This window comes from Leucoraja erinacea, chromosome 7 (assembly GCF_028641065.1).
Source record: "Leucoraja erinacea ecotype New England chromosome 7, Leri_hhj_1, whole genome shotgun sequence".
In the NCBI taxonomy this organism is placed as follows: domain Eukaryota; kingdom Metazoa; phylum Chordata; class Chondrichthyes; order Rajiformes; family Rajidae; genus Leucoraja; species Leucoraja erinaceus.
This window is the reverse complement of record NC_073383.1, coordinates 24551094-24578100: the sequence shown is the minus strand read 5'-3', so window position 1 is coordinate 24578100 and position 27007 is coordinate 24551094. Positions and strand designations below refer to the sequence as shown.

The 27007-nt window shown below is 40.6% G+C and overlaps 1 protein-coding gene across 1 annotated transcript in view; it reads left to right on the top strand.

The window, feature by feature from the left end:
• The window catches only part of LOC129698755 (cytoplasmic dynein 1 intermediate chain 2-like), a 74677-nt gene that overhangs the window by 14833 nt on the left and 32837 nt on the right, over positions 1 to 27007 (top strand). The window contains exons 2-5 of the mRNA XM_055637989.1: positions 2022 to 2145; positions 4775 to 4882; positions 9561 to 9655; positions 22644 to 22759. Coding sequence (XP_055493964.1) covers positions 2032 to 2145; positions 4775 to 4882; positions 9561 to 9655; positions 22644 to 22759 — 433 coding nt within the window. The 5' untranslated portion in view covers positions 2022 to 2031. The remainder of the gene's footprint in view (positions 1 to 2021; positions 2146 to 4774; positions 4883 to 9560; positions 9656 to 22643; positions 22760 to 27007) is intronic.

Here is a 27007-nt window from a genome sequence, read left to right as displayed (position 1 = left end):
TGGGGAACTGGTTGCGTTGGGGGAACGGGTGACTGGTGGAATATTGTATTGGTGAATGGGTTGCGTTGGGTTGCACCAAGTGCTAGGCGTACACCATCAAGACGCTGCGTACGGCATCGAGACGCTGCGTACGCCCGTCGAGGTGCTGCGTACGGCCTCAATGCGGCTGCGGGCCGACAGGCCTTTGCTGCGCAGAATTTTTGGACACTGTCAGTTTTTCGGAGCCCCGCGCGATGTTGGGACCAGCCCCGCACAACTCCATAGGGCTCCGGCGATCGAAGTGGGACCGGCCCCGCGAGGCCGCACGGCTCAAGCGGCCATGTTAGGTCGCGCTAGCCGCATGCAGTCGCATGCTGGTGGGACAGGCCCTTAAGTGAGAATCCAAATTTGCAAGAAATGACGGAGGGTATATATAATAGGTATCGATTTTACTGGGAAATACAGCTTTAAATACTGTGGATATGCATTCACTGTTTAAATTTTTAACAGTTTCACCACGAGCAGCATGTAACTCTTAATGTGACAAAGACACAATGCCTTATTTGATGTGTATTGACAAAACATTTGTAAATCATACATTTCTGACAATCACAGAATATTTTCAAGGCCTCTTTAAGTAGCTATCTTGCAATTTACAGTGATTACCGTATATTCTTAGCTATGCTTTAGTCACAACTAGCATTCTGTTTACAAATCCATTATATTCTGTATTTTGCAACAATGTATAAAATTTAATTGGGTATATTGAAATGTGCATTGGATTATTACTAGTATCTCATGCAAACTTCTGGAAATTTAATTAATACTTGACTAAATGGGACCCGTCGGGTCTGTCACACAGGAGGCCAGGTGCCCCAACGCAACCCATTCACCAATACAATATTCCACCAGTCACCCGTTCCCCCAACGCAACCAGTTCCCCAAACGCAATATTCCACCATTCATCCATAGCCCCTAACTGCGCAGACGCGGCTCATTTCCCCATATACCCTAGCATTCCCTCCCCTCCTCCTCATGTGTGTGGGGGGGGGGGGGGAAATGGGGTGTGTGGCGGGGGGGTGGGAGGGGAGGAGTGCTGTGTGTGGATGGGGAGGTGCAGGAGGGGGGGGAGGGGGGTGTGGGGGAAGGGGGTGTGTGTGGGGGAAGTGGGTGTGTGGCGTGGGGGAAGTGGGTGGTGGGGGGGAGGTGTGTATGTGGGGGGAGGGAGGGGAGGGAGGAGGGGTGGGGCAGGGGGGATTGTCGGGGGAGGGGTGTGTTGAGTTGTGAGAGAGGAAGGAAGAGCCACAGGGGAGAGGGGGGCATCACGGGGGAGGGGAGAGGAGCCAGCGAGGAGGACCAGGGGATAGTGGCTGGAATTGGCAGTGCAATGAAGACTCGCTGGTCGTACTCCGCTGGGATCAGAGTCTCCGCTTTCCATTTGGCGACATCTCTGACTTCGGGCTGGGCTGGGTCTCCCACGCTGGGCTGCTGCTTGGGGCAGGGCCGCTGCTTGAGGCGCCGCTGCTTGGGGCTGGGCCGCTGCTTGGGGCGCTGCTTGGGGCGGGGCCGCTGCTTGAGGCGGGGCTGGGCTGCTTCGGGTCCCTCCGAAAGTCCGGTTGGAAACCTCCACCGGCCATCCTCTGCTCCAGTAAAGACGTGATGGCGCAGGGAGATGTGGACTGTGCCAGGGAGTGACAGGGGAAGAGACTGATCCGCGCGGCGCTGACTGGCAGAAGAAGAGATCGATCTGCGCATATGTGCGGTTTTTAAGATTTTTAAACCTCACTAACTTTTACGACATTCAACCGATCTGAACGAATCGTAGTGCTATCGCGAACCATTTTTGCACGTATAGAAAGACCGCCAAACCGGAAGATAACAAGATCAGCGTTTTAGTTATGTATAGATAGCTATAGCTCAATCTATGTTCCGTTGATTGTTTTTGATTTAAGTAATGAAACGAGTTAATAAAGACGTATTTTTAAATTTGAAATGCAAACATGTTGTTTACGATACTGATCTTTTTTCTGATTTATAAACAGGGCTATAGCCATGGCAGACAAAGATAAAAGTGAGCTTAAAGCAGAATTAGAGCGTAAAAAACAGCGCTTGGCTCAAATCAGAGAAGAAAAGAAAAGGAAAGAAGAAGAGAGAAAGAAAAAGGAAGTAAGTCATAAACTAACCTATAGACGTGCTTCCTCTGTAGATATAATATCTGTTCATGTGCAATGTGAATTATTTTACTATTATAGCTATTTCCTGTGAAGAACAAATTGTGCTGCGGGCAAATTAATTTTTGTCAGGCTTTAAATGAAGAATACTCAGATTTTACTTGTTTTTAAAGAATACTAGACCAAGTGCAGATGGGTCTGCTCCCCCAATGGTGTGATCCCCCAACCCAATATTCCACGATGCACCCGTCTCCTCCAACGGAACTGAAGCCGTTCCCAAATGTAAGATTCCAGCACTCCCCTGCCTCCCTCAGCAGTGGATTGCAAAAAAATTCCAATGGCACCTCCCCTGCCTGCTGCAGCAGTTCCAATTGTAATACCAATTGGCCCTCCCTCTCCTGTTGAAGCACTTGCTGTGATATCCCATTGAGGTGAAAAGTTCAGAGTGTTCCTGTCTTGCAACTTTGTTTTGAAGTGTGTTGGAAGCTGATAGGAAGGAGCAGTGAATCAAAAGGAAGAAAGGCAGCCGGCAGCCGGACGGATGGACGGCAGGCGGCAGCCACAGACTTTTATATAATAATAGATAGATAAGATTCAAATAAGAATTTGGATTATCAGCAGCACATGGAAATGTCAAATCTTTGGCTAGTTTGCATCAGGAAAAAAAACATATCTTCTGGTGGCTGAGCTTTGGTCATTTGTGGCACATCTGCCAGCTAGAATCTGCTGAGATTCCCCCAGATTTATCGTTTGGCAGAATTGGCAAGCCTATTCATTTTATTGCAAAAGGAAGGATTGTATAAGAAGTTTTTTTTAAATAATGTGTAATTTGTATCTTTGTGTTAAGTTTATTAAGCTTTTGTGTTAAATTAAAATATTTCAAATTATTTATTCCATCTTTCTTCAGTCTGAAAAAGGGTCACAACCAAAAGTGTCACCTATCCATGTTTTCCAGAGATGCTGCTTGACCCGCTGAGTCACTCTGGCATTTTGTGCCTTTTTTGTCAACGAGTATCTGCAGGTCAAGAGTCAAGATTGTTTTATTCTCATGTGTCCCAGATAGAACCATGAAATTCTTACTTACTTACAACAGAATATGTAAACATAGTACACAGCAAACAATATGATAAACAAGAGAAAAAAAAGTTCAGTGTGTATTTATATACATATCCACAAGTGAACACACACACACACACACACACACACACACACACACACACACACACACACACACACACACACACACACACACACACACACACACACACACACACACACACCCCCTTCCCACCCAAACCCCCTCCCCAGCCTTTTCCCCTCAACCGCAGCCAGCACCTGTCCCTTTTACCTCCCCCCTCGATCCAAGGACCCCACAGTCTTTTCAGGTGAGGCAAATCTTTTCCCCTGCAACCGCATACATGAGGTATGTGTCCTTGGCCTCCCCCATTGTCAGAGTGAGGCCCAGTGGCAAATTGGAGGAACACCTCCGCACTGCCTCATAAACATTTCGCTTGTGTACCGCCATTTACATGGCTGATCCCAACGTATCCCGTACCTGCCTTTTCTCCAACATTCTGACCCCTTCGGGCTAACTCCCTCTTAAATATAGCCAATGCTTTCCCTACTCTCTGTGGCAGAGAGTTCCACTCCCCTCTGTCTTCTCATCTCGTTCTCCCCTTATAGCTGTGACCCCTTGTCCTGTCTTCCTGCATCTAGCCTGTCCAACCCCTTAAGAATTTTGTAAGTTTCTATAAGATCCCCTCTACTCCTTCTACCAAGTCTGCTTTCTTCATAAGACCCTGACATCCCAGTCTGGTGAACCTTCTCTGCACTCCCTCTATGGCAATAATGTCCTTCCTCAGATTTGGAGACCAAAACTGCACGCAAGGGTCTCACCAAGACCCTCCGAAGAACCGTCCTATACTCAAATCCTCTTCTATGAAAGCCAACAGATTTCTTTACTGCCTGCTGCACTGCATCCCCTTCACTGAGTTACTACAGCATTTTCGTGTTTACCAATACTTCATTGTAGGCTGATTTATCAGATTAAAAATCTGCCAAACATTGCCACAGAATGATGCAGACCCTAGATCATTGAGAAGCAAACTTGGAGATATTGCCTTCAAGGGTAAGCTGGGGTCCCAGCTTTGCTCCAGAGCTTCCTGTTTGCCAGCCAGTTCTCTATCCACATCAATACTGAACCCCCAATGCCATGTGCTTTAACCTACCTGATCTCCCGGTTGTTCAGCACTTTAACTCCCCCTCCCATTACGAATCTGACCTTTCTGTCCTTGGCCTGAGCCCTCTGTTGGTATGTATGTGGATTTAATTCATGAGGTATGTGTATCTTTGCTCAAATTGTGTAGCTTACACCCCAGCGGTATGAACATTGACTTCGTTAACTTTAAATAGCCCTTGCTTTCCCTCTCTCTTTCCATCCACTCCCCCGTCCCAGTTCTCCCACTAGTCTTACTGTCTCTGACTACATTCTACCTCTGCCCCGCCCATTCTCCTGACATCACTGAAGGGTCTCAATCCGAAACGTCACCCATCCTTCTCTCCAGAGATGCTGACTGTCCCACTGAGTTACTACAGCATTTTGTGTTTACCATACTTCATTGTAGGCTGATCAGAAAAAAGAATTGCCACAGAATGATGAGACCGACATTGAGAAGAAACGAAGGGAAGCTGACGCTTTGCTCCAGAGCATGGGCATTACATCTGAGATGTATATTTAATGGGTATGATCTTTGCTCAAACCACTATTTATTTTTTTATATTGCAAAAGTGGTTTAATTTGTCACATTAGATTTTCATATGCTTTGTCACAAGATTTCTTCATTTCATGACTTCATTACTTGTATAATAGAATTATGTTAGTGAAACTATCTTTTATGTCATTGCAGTGTCTGAACGAAGAATTTTATCTGTCAGGTTTCTGTGACTAACTGTACAACCACGTGAAGAGTTAATTGAAGAGAGATTAAATTGACAACCAGAGTTACATTTTTTGTCTTTTTATTTTATTCATTTCTCAAGATTTGTCAATTTATTAGACATTAAACTTTCAAAAGCTATTTTTTCCTAATCTAGTAATAATATTGAGTTATCTGTAGAGGGCAGTAGAGCTTTATTATGTGTTTCTTACTTCAGTATAGAATTAGTTGGAGAAGAAAAATGCATTCATGCATTATCTTGTCATATTTAATTTAACTTTTCTCAAGTAGCAATTCATTGTGAGTTAAACCACAAACTAGTGTTAAGTGGACTCAAGAGTATTACTAAAACTCACTTCTGTACTGGTTGTTACAAAGACATTAAATTAAATAAGTTTGTTACTCAAGTTAAGTCAGGCACTTTGCTGTTTTTAAGTAAGATTATTAGCTGTTTGACAGAAATATTTTAATAAATATAGATTGCAACAGTCTTAAGGGTATTATGTAATATGTGTACAAGTGAACACGCTTGTACAATTCCATATTGAGTCAGATGATAAGAGTTTCTCTTTTAGCCATCGGTGTTCCATGTCTTTCTTAATCTCAAGATGTTTCCTAAAACCTAACTCATTCCCCAAGACTCCGATATCCTACTTTACCGTACATGGGTCGATGCCAAATTATATTTGATACTGTTAATTTTCATGGAAATTTTGCTACATTTATAGTTCTGTATAAATTACATTTCTTGTAAAAAAATTTATCTTTCCCTTAAATTTTTGACCAGGCGTATCTTTTTCAAAACTCTTTCTCATTACTTTTCAATTTCAGGTGAAGGATTGGGCTGTAAAATATGGGGATAAGAAGGAAGTCAGCTGCATGTTGCAAATATTGGAGGCTGCAGCAGATTATGGCTTTCTCCTTGTTCTAATGTTCCCCCTTATTTTTATACAGTTTGCCATCCATTCTTTTCTCCACACTTTTAACTGGATCTGTCATTGATCAAAGGCCATTTCACCTGTGCCCTCTACGTGCACAGTTGCCTTCTCTGATGCTCTATGTTCTGTATCTCCTCGTACCAGTATCCTCTTGTGATTTTCAAATTCTTCCATCCATCTCCCAAACCCTCTCCTGCCTGCTTTACCCTGGTCATTAAAATTGATGACATGCTGCACCTTCACTAAAGGTAAACGTTTGTTAGGAAGGTCAGCAGTAGGCTAACCTTTATTGCAAAAGGATTTGAGTCAAAGAGAGAAGACGCCTTACTCCAATTATATATGGCCCTGATACGATCATACCTGGGAATTGTGTTCAGGTATGGTCTTTCAGAAGTAAGGAGTACGATGAAGATTCACCTGATTGATTCTGCAGTGAGGAGAGAATAAGCAGAATGGAACCTTGAGGTTCTAAACTCAAGATAAAGGATTGGCTATTCAGGACTGACGTGAGCAGAAATGTCTTCACACAGAGAGTAGTAACTATTTAGAATTCTCTACCCAATAAGGCATTGGAGGTTCGATTCAATGTGTAGGAAGGAACTGCAGATGTTGTTTTACACTGAACATACAAGAGTTCTGGAAAACCAAATTTTGGTAAATTCAGAGAGGAGTAACTTAGCAGGTCAGGCAGCATCTCTGCAGAAAGGAAATAGGTGATGTTACACTTTTTCAGTCTGAGACCCGCTGAGTTACTCCAACTTTTGTGTCTATCTTCCTTATAATTCACACCAGACTCAGTAACATCCTTGTAACTCTTTTTTCACCCTTTCCAATTTGATGACATCAACATCCTTCTAGGAGGACAACCAGAACTGTACACAGAACTCCAAATGTGGCTGTACCAACATTTTGTACAGGTTTAACTTGACATTCCAACACCGGTACTCAATATCTTGACTGATGAATGCTTGCGTGCAAAAGCCTTCTTCACCACCCTGAATTTATCAAAATTTGGTTTTCCAGAACTCTTGTATATTGTGCAAAAGCCTTCACCACCCAACCCCAATATTTCTGGTGTTAATAAATCCAGTACCAGTACTTAGCTGCACCTCAGCTCAAACTTTTTAAGCATAGTTACAACAATGGTATCTACTTGTCAATATGGAAACCTGCCCAGTTATACCATACTAACAATATGACGGTTAAATTCAATCTAGTTAATAACTGCCCAATTACTTACCTACTATCAGCAAAGCAGTTGCAGGTGTTATCCATAGTGCTGCCAAGTGGCACAACCTGCTGAGTTTAGGATTTATCTCCAGAAGCTGAATTTCAAGGTGATGTGATGGTGATTGCACATAAGATCAAGGTAGCATTTGATTACATGAGGCTCAAGGAACCCTGGTAAAACTAAAGTAAATGAATATCAAAGCCAAATTACCCTAATGGAAGTAATCTTGTGCAAATAAATAAATTATGAAATAAGTATTTCACACCTCATCCACCGTCCTAAATATTCATTCCACCTATAACCGGCACACCTGCAATGTATAGCATTGCATCAACAGTGCTTATCAAACCCACAATTTATTTCATTAAAACAAAAATACCTCTGCCTTCAGGTTCCCTTCCAATTCACACATCCTCCTAACCTGGAAGTATATCATAGGTTGACAAAAATGCTGGGGAAACTCAGTGGGTGAGGCAGCATCTATGGAGAGAAGGAATAGGCAACGTTTTGGGTTGAGACCCTTTTTTAGACTGATGTCGTGGGGGGGCAGGAAAAAGAAAGGAAGAGGCGGAGACAATAAGCTTGTGGGAGAGCTGGGCAGGGGAGGGGAAGGAGGGAGAAAGCAAGGACTATCTGAAAATGGAGAAGTCAATGTTCATACTGTTGGGGTGTAAACAACCCAAGCGAAAAATATGAGGTGTTGTTCCTCCAATTTGCGCTGGGCTTCACTCTGGCAATGGCGGAGGCCCAGGACAGAAAGATCGGATTTGGAATGGGAGGGGGAGTTGAAGAGCTGAGCTAGCGGGAGATCAGGTTGATTATTGTGAACTGAGTGGAGGTGTTGGGGGAAGCGATCGCCGAGCCTGCACTTGGTCTCATCAATGTAGAGAAGTATATCATGATTGCTTCTATATTGCTGAGTTTAAATCTTAGAATTTCACACCTATTAATGCTGTGGGGTTACCTTTAGCAGAAGAACTTTGTAGCAGTTCAAGAAGGTGGCTGTCTGCCATTTCTTAATGGTAAGGATAGGTAATAAATATTGGCATTCCAAAGGCATCTATGATGAATAAATGATGCAATAAATTAATTAATAAATAAATAATTCCCCATAGCATTGCCAAACTGTTGACTTCACATTTGGTTTAATCTAGCTGAGCAAAGACCACGGGACCTAATTATATTAGGCCCTGACAAAATTATTTGTCGGTAGCATATCAACTTTTAGCTGGCAATTCTACTGAGAATTATCACTTAACTGCCACTTAATAGCCCAGCTCATCTATGATTCTTGCTTCTGTCATGAAAGTTGGATGAGCTGAATATCAGATCATATTTCATCTACCTTTCCATTCTGTTAGCAGTCATTCAAAGGAGCTTAGTTAATGGATGGGAAGCATTTATATTTTAAACTAATTTATATTTGTTCAACGTATTATAAAATAACTATTTCAATCTGTCATTTTGAGTATCTGACACACAACTTTATCTACAAGAGTTCGTCGCTGTAATCTTAAAATAATATTAGTGTGGTAAAAAATCTAATGATAACGGTTAAAATAAATGTTGTTAAGATCTGGTCTGAAAACACTTTTTCTTATTTGTAGGTAGAACAACATGTTTCAGGACACAGTAGAACTACTGTGTAATAGATTTTGGTTTGAGATAATCGGTCTGTCAGCAAAAGGGATAGTGCTTGTATTGGACCTGCAGGTTGTCCCCAGGTTATGAACAGCTAATTTATGGACACCTCTAGATATGTATTATTAAATTCAAAAGCCAGGCGTACATGCGTTCATTCCTAGGAATGGCAAAACTAGTTTCTTCTTGCTCTCCGCTTTCAGTAATTTTATTTATGAACAGACTTATGTGCTACTAATGCTTCTCATTACAGTTTTGTGGAGGTTCCGTTTTCAAATTGAGTGCTTTTTGTGTATTTTCTGACTTACAAACAAATTTGACTTAACAACATCTGTAAAAATAGAGCCCATTCATTACTTGGGGATAGCCTTTGAACAACCAGCGAGAAGAAACTTTTTCATATTCAAGGAAAGCATGACAAAAATACATGATTCAAATCTTGCTCATCCACCAACTGAATGCATACATTGTAAATTGCATGGAAATTCAGCATGGAATTTAACTTTGGCTTTTCCTTTCTCTCTTTTAAATTTCATTTCATTCATGTATTTTTCTTTAATGCCATCATCTTTGTTTTATTCAATACTTCACGTAAATTAATTTTGAAACATCATTACCAGTGCATCCACTACGGGTAGTAACAGCAGATACCTGTCTGTTTCACTATTTAGTCCCTCCTACGTCTCCTCCTTCAAAATCGGTGAGTACACCAAGTGAGACTGGAAGCCAGGATTCTGCTGATTGCACTCTTGGGCCAAGGTATGTCAACATATATTTATTCTACTCTATTTTCGTAAATGCTTGTAAAATGTGTAATTTATACTGTTTGCATGAACCGTATTGTTCCATTGTCCTGATGTGAATGTTGTTTGACGTGCAATAAGCTCTCCCACCTGGAAAATGTATATTTCCATACATTTTACCCCCAATACACTACTCAGGAGTTGGTTGTGATTTACAAGTGATTGTAAATGCCTTTCCTCAGCCAGCTGCTGGATGCATAATGTGATCCCGATAATAACCTTTCCCATGTCTGCCTTTATTTTTCTTTTGGGGTTTCCTAGTTTACCTTGCTTGTGGGAGCTTGGAGAAAATGAGTGTGTAAATAATCCTTTACATGTCTTTTTAAAACAAGATGCTTTTTTTACCCAAAAATAAGGCACGAAAATTTACCTGCGTCTTGGAGGCCGAAGGTTTGGTTGTTAGCCAAGAACGATGTTGCTGTATTGAGGGATAGCCAAGTCTATCCCTCATTGCTGGCAGCTGATGGGAAGTGGCTGTAAAAGGACAGCGCCTCTGTCTCTTTTTGTCTCTCTCTGTCTCTCTCTGTCTCTCTCTGTCTCTCTCTGTCTCTCTCTCCTCTCTCTCTCTCTCTGTCTCTGTCTCTCCCTCTGTCTCTCCCTCTGTCTCTCCCTCTGTCTCTCCCTCTGTCTCTCCCTCTGTCTCTCCCTCTGTCTCTCCCTCTGTCTCCCTCTGTCTCCATAGCTGTTACATAGCTGGCAAATTTCTAACATGGAGGAACATGGAGTTAGTACGTTCTGCCCATGACCTATGTGGGTTTTCTCCGTGATCTCCAGTTTTCTCCCACACTTCAAAGATTGGCTTGGTATAATTGTAAATTGGCCATATTGTGTATAGGATCGTGTTAGTGTGCAGGGATCGCTGGTGAGCCAAATGGCCTGTTTCCACACTGTATCTCTAAACTAAACTGAACTAAATAGTAGAATGCTTTGCACAAAGTATTGATTTGTCACATGAACCTACTTGTAATCTATTTTTCAACATGGACCATACATGTTCATTTTTTGTATAGTCTGCACTTCGTAACTAGTGTGACCCTTCTCCGTGTTTTTAGTAAATTAAACCAATCAGTTAGAATTAATCTGATACATTCCCATGGCTTTCCTGTCCATATAGATGACTTAATATCAAGGAATCTCAATTGCAAAGGTTTGACAAAATGTTTTTCTGATGGATTTATTCATTAGAATTAGAAAATATAGTCGCAGGCAATTGGTGAAGTAGATTAAAGCCCCTTTCACTCAAATTATCCTATTATTGTTCCCATTTCTTATTAATCTCGATTGAAAGATGCAAGTAGAGAAAAGCTAAAGCTATTGGAGTAATGCTTTGCTGATCTTGCACCCTGTGGATTTCTTAACATTCCAACATGTGGCACTTGAGCCGACATTTACTTATGTTTAAAAGAGGATCATGTGTTATAGCTGAATGTTCTACTTGAACTAGAACATTTTAGTTGAGAGGTTGGAAATTGAAATGCAATGACTTAGGGTGAACCATCAGTATATAAAATACATGTACATTGCCCTCCATAATGTTTGGGACAAAGATCCATCATTTACTTATTTGCCTCTACTCCACTATTTGAGATTTGTAATAGAAAAGATCACATTTGGTTAAAGTGCACATTGTCAGATTTTAATAAATGCCATTTTTATACATTTTGGTTTCACCATGTAGAAATTACAGCCGTGTTTATACATAGTCCCTCCATTTCAGGGCACCATAATGTTTGGGACACAGCACTGTCATGTGCAGTGCATCCAGAAAGTATTCAGACCCCTTCACTTTTTCCACATTTTGTTACGTTACAGCCTTATTCTAACATGGATTGAATTCATTTTATTCTATCATCAATCTACACACAATACCCCATAATAAAAAAGTGAAAACAGGTGTTTAGAAATTTTTGCAAAGTAATTAAAATATCACAAAATAATTGAAATATCACATTTGCATAAGTATTCAGACCCTTTACTCAGTACTTTGTTGAGGCACCTTTGGCAGCGATTACAGCCTCAAGTCTTCTTGGGTATGATGCTATAAGCTTGGCACACCTGTATTTGGGTAATTTCTCCCATTCTTCTCTGCAGATCCTCTCAAAGTAAAGTAAAGTATCCTTTATTGTCGACTTTTCAGTCTGAACGAAATTTCATGCCTTGCAGTCATAACAGAGATAAAATAACAAAACACACAATAAACACAGATTTAACATCCACCACAGCGAGTCCACCAGGCACCTCCTCACTGATGGAAGGCAAAAGTCTTCAAGTCGTTGTCTCTTCCCTCCTTGTTCTCCCTCTGCGTTGAGGCGATCCAGGCTTCCGATGTTGTGACCCTGCCAGGTGATGGTAAGTAAGTCCCACGGCTGAATCCGAGCTCCGCGAACGAGCGGTTCAAACTCTGCGGCCCGGGGCGGTCAAAGCTGCGGAAGCTGCCACCCTCCAGTCCAGCGGACGAAGCTGTTGTTGCGGGAGCTCCGGAGAACAGCTCACCAACCTGGGACCTGCGAGCTCCCGACGTTGTCGTCCACTGGGCCCTGTCAGGTTGGATGGGGAACATTGATGCACAACTATTGTCAGGTCCCTCCAGAGATGTTTGATCAGGTTCAAATCCGGGCTCTCGCTGGGCCACTCAAGGACATTCACAGACTTGTCAGGAAGCCACTTCTGCGTTGTCTTGGCTGTGTGCTTAGGGTCGTTGTCCTGTTGAAAGGTGAACCTCCGCCACAGTCTGAGGTCCACCTGCTTTAAAAGGGCATCAATTATACCGGTGCCCAAGAATAGTAAGGTGACGTGCCTCAATGACTATCGACCAGTGGCACTAACGCCGGTGGTGATGAAGTGCTTTGAGAGGTTGATCATGGAGCAAATCAACTCCTACCTCGACAAAAACCTGGACCCACTGCAGTTCGCGTACCGCCACAACAGATCAACGGTGGATGCGATCTCCCTGGCCCTCCACTCCGCACTGGACCACTTGGACAACAAAAACTCATATGTCAGGCTGTTATTCATTGATTACAGCTCGGCATTTAACACAATCATCCCCTCCAAACTGGTTACCAAACTCGCAGAACTGGGTCTCTGCGCATCCCTCTGCAACTGGATTCTCGACTTCCTCATCCACAGACCACAGTCTGTTCATATTGGTGGAAATGTGTCAGCCTCAATAACAATCAGCACGGGAGCACCTCAAGGCTGCGTGCTCAGCCCCCTGCTGTACTCACTCTATACCCATGACTGCGTAGCGAACCACAGTGCGAACTCCATCATCAAGTTCGCTGACGACACCACTATTGTGGGGCGTATCACTGATGGGGATGAGTCAGAATATAGAAGAGAGATCGAGCAACTGTCCATATGGTGCCAGCGCAATAACCTGGCCCTCAACACCAGCAAAACCAAGGAACTGATTGTGGACTTTGGAAGGAGTAGGAGGGGGACCCACAGCCCCATTTATATCAACGGGTCGATGGTTGAAAGGGTCAAGAACTTCAAATTCCTGGGCATGCACATCTCTGAAGATCTTTCCTGGTCCGAGAACACTAACGCAATTATCAAAAAAGCTCATCAGCACCTCTACTTCCTGAGAAGATTACGGAGAGTCGGATTGTCAAGGAAGACTCTCTCTAACTTCTACAGGTGCACAGTTGAGAGCATACTGACCGGTTGCATCGTGGCTTGGTTCGGCAATTTGAGAGGAAAAGACTACAAAAAGTAGTAAACACTGCCCAGTCCATCATCGGCTCTGACCTTCCTTCCATCGAGGGGATTTATCGCAGTCGCTGCCTCAAAAAGGCTGGCAGTATCATCAAAGACCCACACCATCCTGGCCACACACTCATCTCCCTGCTACCTTCAGGTAGAAGGTACAGGAGCCTGAAGACTGCAACAACCAGGTTCAGGAATAGCTACTTCCCCACAGCCATCGGGCTATTAAACCTGGCTCGGACAAAACTCTGATTATTAATAACCACTTTCTGTTATTTGCACTTTACCAGTTTATTTATTCATGTGTGTATATATTTATATCATGGTATATGGACACATTTATCTGTTTTGTAGTAAATGCCTACTATTTTCTGTGTGCTTAAGCAAAGCAAGAATTTCATTGTCCTATACAGGGACACATGACAATAAACTCACTTGAACACTTGAACTAGAACGCTCTGGAGCAGGTTTTCATGAAGGATCTCTCTGTACTTTGCTCTGTCCATCTTTCCCTCGACCCTGACCTGTCTCCCAGTTCCTGCTGCTGAAAAACATCCCCACAGCGTGATGCTGCCACCACCATGCTTCACCGTAGGTATGGTATTGGCCAGGTGATGAGCAGTGCCTGGTTTCCTCCAGACGTGACGCTTGGCATTCAGGCCAAAGAGTTAAATCTTGGTTTCATCAGACCAGAGAATCTTGTTTCTCATGACTTTTGGCAAACTCCAAGCAGGCTGTCATTTTCCTTTTACTGAGGAGTGGCTTCCGTCTGGCCAGTCTACCACAAAGGCCTGATTGGTGGAGTGCTGCAGATATAGTTGTCCTTCTGGAAGGTTCTCCTATCTCCACAGAGGAACTCCGGAGCTCTGTCAGGGTGCCATCCGATTCTTGGTCACCTCCCTGACCAAGGCCCTTATCCCCCGATTGCTCAGTTTGGCCGGGCGGCCAGCTCTATGAAGAGTCCTGGTGGTTCCAAAGTTCTTCCATTTAAGAATGTCACTGTGCTCTTCGGGATCTGCAATACCACAGAAATTATTTTATACCCTTCCCCAGATCTGTGTCTCGACACAATCCTGTCTTGGAGGTCTACGGACAATTCCTTCATCTTGGCTTGGTGTTTGCTCTGACATGCACTGTCCAACTGTGGGACCTTATATAGACAGGTGTGTGCCTTTCCAAAACATGTCCAATCAATTTAATTTACCACTGGTGGACTCCACTCAAGTTGTAGAAACATCCCAAGGATAATCAATTGAACCAGGATGAACCTAAGCTCAATTTTGAGTGTCAATGCAAAGGGTCTGAATACTTATGTAAATGTGATGTTTCAGGTATTTTTTTTTAATTATTTTGCAAAAGTTTCTAACAAAATGTGGAAAAGGTGAAGGGGTCTGAATACTTTTTGAATGCACTGTAAATGAAAGTAGTCATGTTTAGTATTTTGTTGCATATCCTTTGCATACAATGACTGCTTGAAGTCTGCAATTCATGGCCATCACCAGTTGCTGGGTGTCTTCTCTGGTGATGCTCTGCCAGGCCTGTATTACAGCCATCTTTTGCTTATGCTTGTTTTGGGGGCTAGTCCCCTTCAGTTTTCTCTTCAGCATATTAAAGGCATGCTCAGTTGGGTTCAGATCAGATGATTGACTTGGCCACTCAAGAATTTACCATTTTTTAGATTTGAAAAAACTTCTTTGTTGCTTTAGCAGTATGTTTGGGATCATTGTCTTGCTGTAGAATGAACCGCCGGCCAATGGCATTTTGAGGCATTTGTTTGAACTTGAGCAGATAGGATGTGTTTATACGCTTCAGAATTCATTATGCTACTACCATCAGCAGTTGTATCATCAATGAAGATAAGTGAGACAGTACCTTCAGCAGCCATACATGCCCAGGCCATAACACCACCACCACCATGTTTCACAGATGAGGTGGTATGCTTTGGATCTTGGGCAGTTCCTTCTCTCATCCATACTTTGCTCTTGCGATCACTCTGACATAAGTTAATCTTTGTCTCATCTGTCCACAAGACCTTTTTCCAGAACTGTGGATGCTCTTTTAAGTACTTCTTGGCAAACTGTAACCTGGCCATTTTATTTTTGCTGCTAACCAGTGGTTTGCATCTTGCAATGTAGGCTCTGTATTTCTGTTCATGAAGTGCGGACAGTGGTCATTGACAAATCCACAACTGACTCCTGAAGAATGTTTCTGATCTGTCGGACAGGTGTTTGGGGGGTTTTCTTTATTGTAAAGAGAATTCTTCTGTCTTCAGCTGTGGAGGTCTTCCTTGGCCTGCCAGTCCCTTTGTGAATAGTAAGCTCACCAGTGCTCTCTTTCTTTTTAATGATGTTCAAAACAGTTGATTTTGGTAAGCCTAAAGGGCCTGTCCCACGGTGATTTTTTCGGCGACTGCCAGCATCATTGACTAACGTATCCGGGCATCGAAAAATTTGCGGTGTGATGTGTCGTGATGATGTTTGATGCAGTGTTTTTTCAAGTGTCGCAACATTTTTTTTGGGGGCTGCTGGATTTTGAAATGTTCAAAATATTTTGGCGACACTGATATTACGCCGGCTGTCGCCGAAAAAAACGCCAAGTGGGACAGGCCCTTAAGTGCCTCTAACAGTTTTATTCATGTTTCTCACTCATAATGGCTTATTTGACTTTCATTGGCCTTTGATCCTCATGTTGATAAACACCAATAAAAGTTTCCAAAGGTGATGGAAAGACTGGAGGAAAGACGAGGTGCTGAGGGCTCTCTGATACCTGCATTAAGGAGGCAATTAAACACACCTGAGCAATTACAAACGCCTGTGAAGCAATGTGTCCCAAACATTATGGTGCCCTGAAATGGGGGGGGGGACTATGTATAAACACAGCTGTAATTTCTACATGGTGAAACCAAAATGTATAAAAATGGCCTTTAATAAAATCTGACTTTGCACTTTAACCACGTGTGATTTTTTTTCTATTACAAATCTCTAAATGTGGAGTACAGAGCCAAATAAATATATTATGGGTCTTTGTCCCAAACATTATGGAGGGCACCGCTAAGTGCTTTTCATTAATTGTAATGCAATTTTGGAAGTCAGGACACATTTAACAATTTATTTGTTGTCATATAAATTCATAAGGAGAGGTGATGACAAAGCAGCTTCAACGTGGATGGTTAAATTCATTCTGCAATGCTACCATTTCGCAGGGAAGATGCTCCAAATCTTTTCAATTATAGCATTCAATTATAGTATAAGAATCTCTGCCACATAATTGAATTGAATCGGAGAAAGAATTAAATTGAGAAAAACACAAAGTGCTGGAGAAACTCAGTGGGTCAGGCGGCATCGCCAGTCAAGCTCCTGACTTGCTGAGTTCCTCTGGCACTTTGTGCTTTTGGCTCAAGATTCCTGTAGCTGCAGTTCCTTGTGCCCCAAAGAATGAAATTGGGTGCATAACCTAGTATTGATCAGTCTCCAACATCGGGTACACGAAGTGGCTCCCATATCATTTTACCCTGTAAACACCTGGGGATCCTTGTCCAAGAGAACCATGTCCAAATTGGGAGAAGCGTTCCACTTATCAGTCACGCAGCATCCTGGCGTAGTTATCCTCATAGATATTAATTAGTAGGGAAAAAAAGCATCATAGTTCTGATAATGTAATGTTAATTGAATTTTAAATCTGCATCTGTCTTCATTATTGATTTTATTGATTCTTTCAGAGAGTTTTGCATCATTAATCACATTAAGTTGAAATCTTCTGGTGAATGGTTTAATAGAGAATTAGTTCTCTGTTCCTTTCATGCCATTGCCTTATTAAGTTATTTTCACAGGCTGTGCAGGGTCTCTGGGCTCTACTGTAAATATGGCACTGACTAATTAATCCATCCATTTTAGCCATCCAAGGTACACTGTTGCATCAATTTGATGAATTACAGATATCACAATGCAGCATCGCATTTCTACCATGTCATGAAATTGTATTGGGTTCATGGTATGCTCATGGTTTCTCCCGGAGCAAATGCATTAATCACATGATTTATCCTTGAGACTGATTCTAATCCATCTTGTGTGCAAAGTTGGCCTCGTATTAAACCGTTTTTAGTCCATCTGTTGTTAAAATGTACACTGATGATTTTGCATTGTAACACACATTCTTCACTCCTGACAATTGGCATGATTTAACAAACAGCATTTTACAATGTGCCCAAACAGTTTGAATCTTTCTAGTAAATATGCATAAAATTGACATTGATAAATTTCTCAAATTCTGGTCTGTAGTGGTCATTTTAAAAGACGGGTAGGAGTAAATGTAAAAAAATAAATTTGCCTTAGTGTAAAAGTGCTTGAATTGTATTATTAACTTTCATCCTAGATCAGTTGCATGATATTATTAAACTATTTAGGTTACAATTAAATGAAATATATAAATTTGACTGAATACTTTTTATTTAACCATTTAGAAGGGAACCTCGGCAAAGGTACAAAAGCAGAGACATTTTTGCTAAAGCCTGGGGCTATAGTTAACCTATAATTGCACCAGTGTCAAAACTTGGCAACTGTTAACATTTTTTTTAAACCCTGGTAAAGTCTCAGAGATGCTCTTCACCTGTGGGGTTACTTGTTAACCCAATTCCTGAACAAATGTTACAATTTCCTGCATGCAGTTTTTAACAATGCAGGCAATCTGTTACTTCAGTACAAAATTAAGAATGCATTTTGGCTGTGACCAAAGATTATAGTCTTTGGCTGTGACTGAGTAGTTAATTGAGATGTAGTTTAGTTCATTTTACATGCACAGTTCTTAAGCTTAAGTATAAAGTATTCAGAAGAGAGTTTTAATCAGGTTTAGTAACTTTAAACAAATATTGCAGTCAATTATGACTGAGCATTTTAACCCAACCCAGATGTTATTCCATTCTATGAATATTCCAGTATATATGGACGGATAAATTCAGCATTATGTTTTAACATGTGAAAATAATTATTTAACATATTGGGAAGTAGTAACCCTCACTATATGCACAGACTATATAGAAGTAGTTTTCTGAAAAGGTTATGAATTACCTGACTACATGTGCATTTAAGATTCTTGCTGAATTTATTTACTTGGATCTTCATCTGGGTTCATGTGATGGCATAATAAATGTAGGAGGGCCAAAGTCTCCAAAAACGCATGCCTAGTTTTCCTCTCAATTAAAATGGAAGGAAAATGTTGTGACTACATTGCAACTTTCCCCACTTTCTAATATTCATTGTGTTGAATATATATGTGTCAAGATTTCTACCAGCTTAAGGTCTTGTTCACTCATTGGTACAGTGTCATAAATGTCACATCCCCACTTTCAAATTGTTGCCATTACATACTCCATTTTCAGATTAACATTAAAGTACAATGCTCATTTATCACCCTCTAAATGTCTAACAGATGAGCCATGTAGTTTCCAAACAAGTTTGAAAGGTTACTTCCACATAGGATCCTGTGATACCTTTATTCCAGCACTACCACAAGGAAGCATGAATCACCACTGGAGGGGACTGAGTACATTTTGAAATTCAAGGTGATGGAGTGATGGGCTCACTGAAAATTGCTATTAATACAATGAAAATCAGAATGCATGTTGCATAGAGTGCTGAACAAACAGTTACAGCAAATGCCATCCATTACATCAATTTCAACATCACAGTTTTTAATCTAATCCAAACTTCCCCAACGACGTTTTATGGTAAATTTCACTTAATGAAATATCTCAGCAAAATGCTAAAAAACGCTATTGATTGTTCATTGGCTAAAGAAAAGACTAGCGAACAATATCTACTCCACCATTGCTATCAGTCAATTTTAATTCATTTTACTTTATTTTGTTTAGCTTCCCATTTTATCAATTTACGCGGGATAGGTATATCAATAAAGCAAGTAACAGGTTTGATAGGTCTCATGGCAGCCCCCTTTGTCATGAGAAAATATGATTACTGATAAATATGATATGTTAGAGTTTTTCCTCAAACCAGTGTTGTGAAACATTGGTAAATGTAAAAAACTCTGGAAATTTGTTGGAATCTAGGCTTTTTGGGAATGCTCGGTGCACACGCCTTTTTAACTAATTGTTTGCAACAGAAAATTCCTATTTCTTAACCAATAGATTAATTAAATGTACTTTCCTTAATTTAAATAAATCCTTGATGTTACTTGTTATAAACTATACGTACCTTTTAATTACTTGTTAATTACCTTTCAATTACTCTTCTCTCAAGATAAACTTCTTAATGAGCTTTCTACCACTGATATTAGATTTTAACGTTAAAATATACCCCTTGGTATTGTGTCCAAGAGTGCTACCCATAAAACAAAAACACTTTGAACTTAACTGCAGGCGGTTACAGTATATCTGGCTGATGTGACCGTGAGCTCGATCAAAGAGATTTTAAAGATATTAAGAGAAGAGAGGGACAATGGAGTTTCAGGTCTAGAACTTTGGTTGGGAAATTGTTTTTATATGTAACTACCGGTATCTTTTACATGTGCGAGAGTTAATCATTCTATGATAAAAAAGACACATAATTCAGATGTCACTTCGGCACAAAACAATTTCATTTTTCTTTCAGTTCCCTGAACGCCATTATGTCTTTTATTTTTGTTTACATTTATTATTGAGTATTTCTGTAGCCATTCTTTTTATTCTTTCCCCATACCCATGTTTTCTAACTTTTCGCACAACTTTTTGCTACTTTAGCTTAGTTTAGTTTAGTTTCGAGATACGGCATGGAAACAGGCCATTTGGCCCACCGAGTCTGCACCGATCAGCGATCCCCATATGTCATCCTACACACTAGGAATAATTTACAATCTTTACCTAAGCCAATTAACCTACAAACCTGTACATCTTTGCCGGGAAAAACCCACGAGGTCACGGGGAGAACGTACAAATACCATATAAATAGCATCTGTAGTCAGGATCGAACCCGGGTCTCTGGAGCTGTAAGGCAGCAACTCTACCACTGCTCCACCTTGCAGTAGATGTGTGCTACTTTTAAAACTAATCATAGGCTATGGGCCGAGCATCAAAAATGTGTCTAGAAATCAGTTTTCGTGACCCAAGTCACCAAACTACATGAAATTTTCCACAGATTTAGATGAAATATAATTGAGAAGGAAGTCATAACTCGTCATTGCCGAAAGTTGCACATTAATTAATTAAACTAATTAGAAAATGAGATTGGGAAAGTAAGCGCCATCTAGTGGCCAATGCCCATATTACACGATGGGCAACCTATTTCCGTGTTGCAGTCCATTTAAACTATATATCATTATACCTATATATATTCCAGACAGTAATATAGGAATAATATATTATATTATTATACCTATATATATATTCCAGAGAGTAATATAGGTATAATGATATTATATTATAATATATTATATATATTATACCTATATATATTCCAGATAGTACAGGTACAACCTTTTATCCGTATTGGGAATACACTATACATTTTCGGATATAATAATAGATTAGGTAGGTATAACAGTCTGGATGCCTCCAGACCGGGAAATATTGTAAATATTGCATAAATAGTCAGTAGTTTGGAGGGATTTTATGTGGTGGTGGTGGTGGTGGGGTGGGTGGGTGAAAGGGGAAACTTTAATTCTTATACCTATATATATTCCAGTCCGGCCGCGTGCGGCGCCGGTTGTATAGATATATTCCTCTCCTCTAGTTTTCCCCTGGAGGCAAATCTCCGCGATGTAGAAGGCGGCCTCCGCGCCCTGGACCCCCAGCGACCCGGTAAGGCCCCCCCCCCGCTGGTATCCCAGCACTGCCCCCCCCCATTGTCCGCCCCCGCTGCCCGCGCTGCGGAGACTGCAGATCCGCGGCTCCCCGCTGGTATCCCAGCGTTCGCGAATCGGCCACTTTTTAATTGAGACCACGGCTTCAGTATGTTAAATACATAGGCCCCGCGATCGGAGCACCTTTAGTGGCATTAGTGAAAATGTTTAATTTACCTTGTTATTGATACAAATAGTTTAGGCTCTCAACTTCATGAATGAGTGAGTGAATGAGTGAGTGAGTGTATGATGAAGGAATGAATGAGTGAGTGAATTAACGAATGAAGGAATGAATGAGTGAATGTACAGCCTCCAAATCTCTTTTTTTTTCAAATTATAAAGGGTGCAATTAAATTAATTAAAGCCCATACAGATTAATTTTGAGTTGATTCACAAAGTTTCACAACTTTGTGTTGCAGCATCTCAGCAGCGACTTTGCTTTCATGACTTTCTTCCACTTCTATCCACTTACCTGCACATTTTTCAGACTTCTTAATGCTTTTCTCACTAAATTCAATTACCCTGCTGCAAGTTTCCACGACAAAGAACCTTCGTCGGAATCTCCAGTAAAACAGGCATCAGTGAAGCCCTCTCAGCTATGATGTGTGCTAACAAAGCGCGTGATTGGCCAACTGGCAGACAACTCAATGTTAAACGTTAAATTGGACTAAAAATCCCGAAATATTTCCGTTTTTTCTCTAATAAAAAATGTGCACGTCTTGTTCATGACGAGTTTCAGGAGTGATTTATATAATTGTTTTACACAATATGTGAAAATTTCATGTAGTTCTGTGACTCGGCCCACAGCCTATCATGGTAGTTAAGAATCTTTCTGTCATTTCTTCCCTCACTTTTTAATTAATTTTATTATTTGTTCGATTATTCATCCTTCCTGCATTGCCTGAAAGCTTTAACATTATTGATCATCTTTACATTAGTGCAAATGTATGTCGCAAAAATTTATGTCCAATTTTTAATTAAATTGTCTGGAATAAATTGTGCATCAGTCCTAACATCACTAATTTAAACTCTTTTTGACAATGCTGCATGGTTGACTGATGGATCAATTAGGACCTTTCATTGGGATACCGATCCTTCAGTTCTACAGCTTCAAGCTGACTCTGATCTTGGGTATTGTTTACTTGTTCTATTTTTCCTATTTGTTTAGAATTGATAAATATTCCAGATATTGTGCTTTGTACTAATTTTAAAAAATCTTGGATTTGAGAGCCGAGAAAAGTATATTTTAAGTATTTATTAACATTTTTCATGCACATCTGTCGATTTAAAATAAATTAACAACCAACTATATTTTATTAAACACTCAAAAGTGTCTTCCTTCATTATTTTGCAGAAAAAGTAATAATATTAAAATGTATCTCCCTATTCTGAACATTTGCTGACAGGCGTGGATTAATCAAGCTGGAGATGGCGAAGATCACACAGGTCGACTTTCCTCCACGGGAGATAGTTACTTACACAAAGGGAACACAAACTCCAGTCATCACACAGAAGGCTGAAGGTATGTTGACTTTTAAAGTTAAAATACAAATTTTAATAATTATTAAAAATATATTTTCTAGAGTGTAGTAACCCAATGATTTGTCTATGATAGAATACGTTAATGTAATTACTCTATGAGCCGGCATTGTTTTGATGTGCTGAATGTGCCTATGTTTTAAGGTATGAAATAGCTTGAAATATAGAATGACACCTCCAGGAGCTGGACTTTTATTGGAGGTAGGCTGTGGGCCGAGGAGCTTTATTCTGCAGTTTCGTGACCCAAGTCACCAAAAACATGAAACTTTCAATATTGACCTAGGTACTCGCGGTAAATAGCGCTTGATATCCGCGATCGCGAATCGGCCGCTTATTAATTGAGACCGCGGCTTCACTTTACCGTGAGTACCTATGTCCCGCGACCGAAGCACTTTTTCCCGGTAAGTTTTCGCAGGCAGCTCCGAGATTATTTGTTAAAGACTTATTACTCTACTACAAGCTGGCATTAGTGACAATGTTTAATTGACTATGTTATAGTTTAGGCCCTCAATTTCATGAATGAATGAATGAATGAGAATGAGTAAGTGAGTGAGTGAATGATTGAATAAGGAATTAATAATGAATGAATGAATTTATTCACATTATAAAATGGTGCAATTAAATTAATTAAAGTCCATACAGATAGATTTTCATAAATTCAGACTTTAGTCTTACCTTTCAGTTAGTTGATTCATGGGGGCCTTCTTTGTGTTCCAGCACATCAGCAGGGACTTTGAAGGCTTTCTTGCACTTTAATCCACTTCGCAGCACTTTCTTCAGCCTTTTTAATGCTTTTCCCACTAAATACAATTAACCTGCTGCAAGTTTCCACGACATTTATTCCACAGAACAACAAATCGGAATCTCCAGTAAAACAGGCATCTGTGAAGCCCCCTCAGCCATTTTGTGTGCTAGCCTGAAACAAAGCGCGTGATTGGCCAACTGGCAGACAACTCAATGTTAAATGTGCTTTGATTGGACTAAAAAATTCCCGACATTTTTCCGTTTTTTCTCTAATTTAATAAAAATGTGCAAGTCTTCTTCATATCGAGTTTCAGGGGTGATTTATATAGATTTTTTTACACAATATGTGAACATTTCATGTAGTTTGGTGACTTGGGTCACGAAATCCTATTTCTAGACACATTTTTGATGCTCGGCCCACAGCCTAAGGACGTCTATCATCAACGATTTAAAACATGTATTTATATTCTTGAAAGGCATTGGAGTTTGTTGAAGCTTTTTAGATATACCTTCTTTCAATTTGGCCAAGTCCTTCACAATAGCATATCACTGGGACTTAAGTATTACAAAAAACAACATAAATCAAGTGCATTGAAACATATCGTTAAGCCCCTCAAAGTACTTATAAACATATAAAGATGTCTTTATTTTACATAGAAAGATATCCAATATCTGATCTAACGTTGGGGGTAGATGTGATGGTTGATTTGATAAAATAAGTCTTCTGCTATCTGATGTATTCCCATTAGTAGCAGCCAAAGCTGGTTGTGAGATACTCATGTTCATTAAACATATATTAAAAATATCTGGAGCAGTGGTAAAAAGCTACAATTTGAATGAGATCTTGTAAATTGGCTTAAGGGTGAAATACTTACAGAAGGTAAGTTGTAGCCCGAAGTACAAGCGCAACTTCTGGTTAAGTGAAAATTTGTAAGTCAACATTCATGGGCAATGTTTTGGATCATATGGTAGGTAGGGAGGATTTCTTTTTTTTTTCATTTGTCTGAAACTATCAAGAGTTTTTGAAGAGTTTAGATATTCTATTTCCTACTTCTGGCACTGCGAGAGAGATTTCTGGTATTTGATCAATGTAACCCCTCTGAATTTGCTTGTTTCGGAAACAGCAATGAATACATGGATAGAAAAGGTTTAGAGGGGTATGGGCATAAAGTGGGCAGTTGGGACTATTGTAGATGGGCCATCTCAGTCTGCAAGTTGGGCTGAAGGGGCGGTTTCTCTGCTGTATAAATCTAACTTTATGACCAATGATCTGGAAAGATGCCAGGACCTATGAGTTCTCCTGACCAGCCATTGTACGCTGGAGTACCCATGCAGAAGGAAGTGAGACTTGTTTCATTATTGTTGTTATATTATTTTGGTGGTTTTACTATTTTTCTTAAATTTCATGGGTTCTTTCTCCATCATTGATCCGAATCTTCAATACCTGTTTGTACTTTACAGCCATCCACAGTTCCACTTTATTCAAAGTGTTAACTATATTTTATAACCTCTGCCAATTGGAGCCACCTCTTTCTGTTTGTCAAATTTGCCACCACCATTTACAACTAGATGTGGAAGACTTCAGAGATTTGATCTGTTCCATTGATTGTTTTCTGTTAATTGCATATTATGTTTGCTATTATGCACACATTTGTTTGCATTGTAGCTTCACCAGTTTGACAGCCCATTTTAAAATATGGCAGATGCTGTTCCAGAGAAGGCTTTTTACACTCCTCACTAAAAATTTCTAGTTCTGCAGATGATTCACACTGCCTCATGGATGCTCGCCTTTGAGCTGCTGGTTGCTTTGAATCTATTCCATTTACCACAATTATGCCTCACAACACAAAGGAAGATTTGACTTGAGGAGATTTTGCAGTGGAGTGGACAAAATGTGTAAGAATGAACTGCAGATGCAGGTTTAAATCGAAGGTAGACACAAAATGTTGGGGTGACTCAGCGGGTGAGGCAGCATCTCTGGAGAGAAGGAATGTGCAACGTTTCAGTCGAATCCCGAAGATTTGACTTTTTTTGAAATGTTTTTATTAATGCTGTCATGGACAAGTGCATCTGTCACAGATCGACAGGTGGGGATTAGGTTGCAACGCACCCAAACACAAAAGGCTGTAGAGAGTTGTGGACTCAGCCAGGTCCATCATGGACAGCCCTCCTAACCAGTGAAAGCATCTATACAAGGTGCTGTCTCAAGCAGGCAGCAGGTATCATCAAGGATCTCCATCTGGGTCATGCTCTCTTCTCACTGCTACCATTGGGAAGGTGGTACAGGAAGTGCCACTCCACTCGGTTTAGGAACAACTACTTTCCTAAAAATGTCAGGTTGTTGAACCAATCTACACAACCCTAATTCTACCGCAAACAATGGAACAGTGCGGCCAGCCTCTTACACAACCATGAACTTGTTTTATTTTGCTAACTATGTTTATTTTCCACTAATGTCCTGCTTCTTGCATAGTCTTCTTTCTTATAGAATGTTATGTGAAATTTATATAGAATTTATAAATTTATTTTTGTGTGTTTGTCTGAATCTATGTGCCTGTGATGCTGTGTTTAAACTGTGGACTTTAGACTTTGGAGATACAGCGTGGAAACAGGCCCTTCGGCAAACGATTCCGCGCCATCCACCAATCACCATGTATATTAGCACTATCCTACACACTTGGGACAATTTACCATTTTACCGAAGCCAATTAGCCTACAAATGTGCACAACTTAGGGATGTGGGAGGAAACCGGAGTACCCAGAGAAAACCCACACGATCACAGAGAGAATGTACAAACTGTGCATAGAGCACAGGATCGATCCTGGGCCTCTGACGCTGTAATGCCCCGTCCCACTTAGAAAACCTGAACAGAAAACTCTGGAGACTTTGCGCCCCACCCAAGGTTTCCGTGCGTTTCCCGGAGGTTTTTGTCAGTCTCCCTAATGGTCGAAAGTGGTTTCCGCTTCTTCTATGTTCCGACAATTATTTCAAAAAATTCAAAACCATCCGCGACTAAAAATAGGTTGCCGTTTTAAAAATCGGTAATTTTTTAGTCTAAGCCAGTTGCAATGCTAGTTGAAGGTGGTTGCCGGAGGTTGCAGGTAGTGGAAGGTAAGACCTTTTTTTCACCCAGTTTTATTCCACCAGGGAGGTCTCAAAGATGTTCTTTCCAATATATTTTCATTTATGGTATAAAATTGCATTTCAAATTAATTTATCAGTTAAAATCATTTAGTACAGTAAAATATGTTTCATTGTGTTGTGATTATAGGAAGTAGATTGAGTAAAATGCCTTGTGCCTAGGACACAAAGACTTCTAAGTTAACAAAACACAACTATTTCACAGATGATTTAACTTTGATTAACCCACTCCACAGAAACACATCATCTAGACAACTGTAACTTCACTCATAGTTATTGATAGATGCACCCTAATTTACAGACATGCTTTTCTTTCCATCTCAATGAAATACATCACAATTTTGA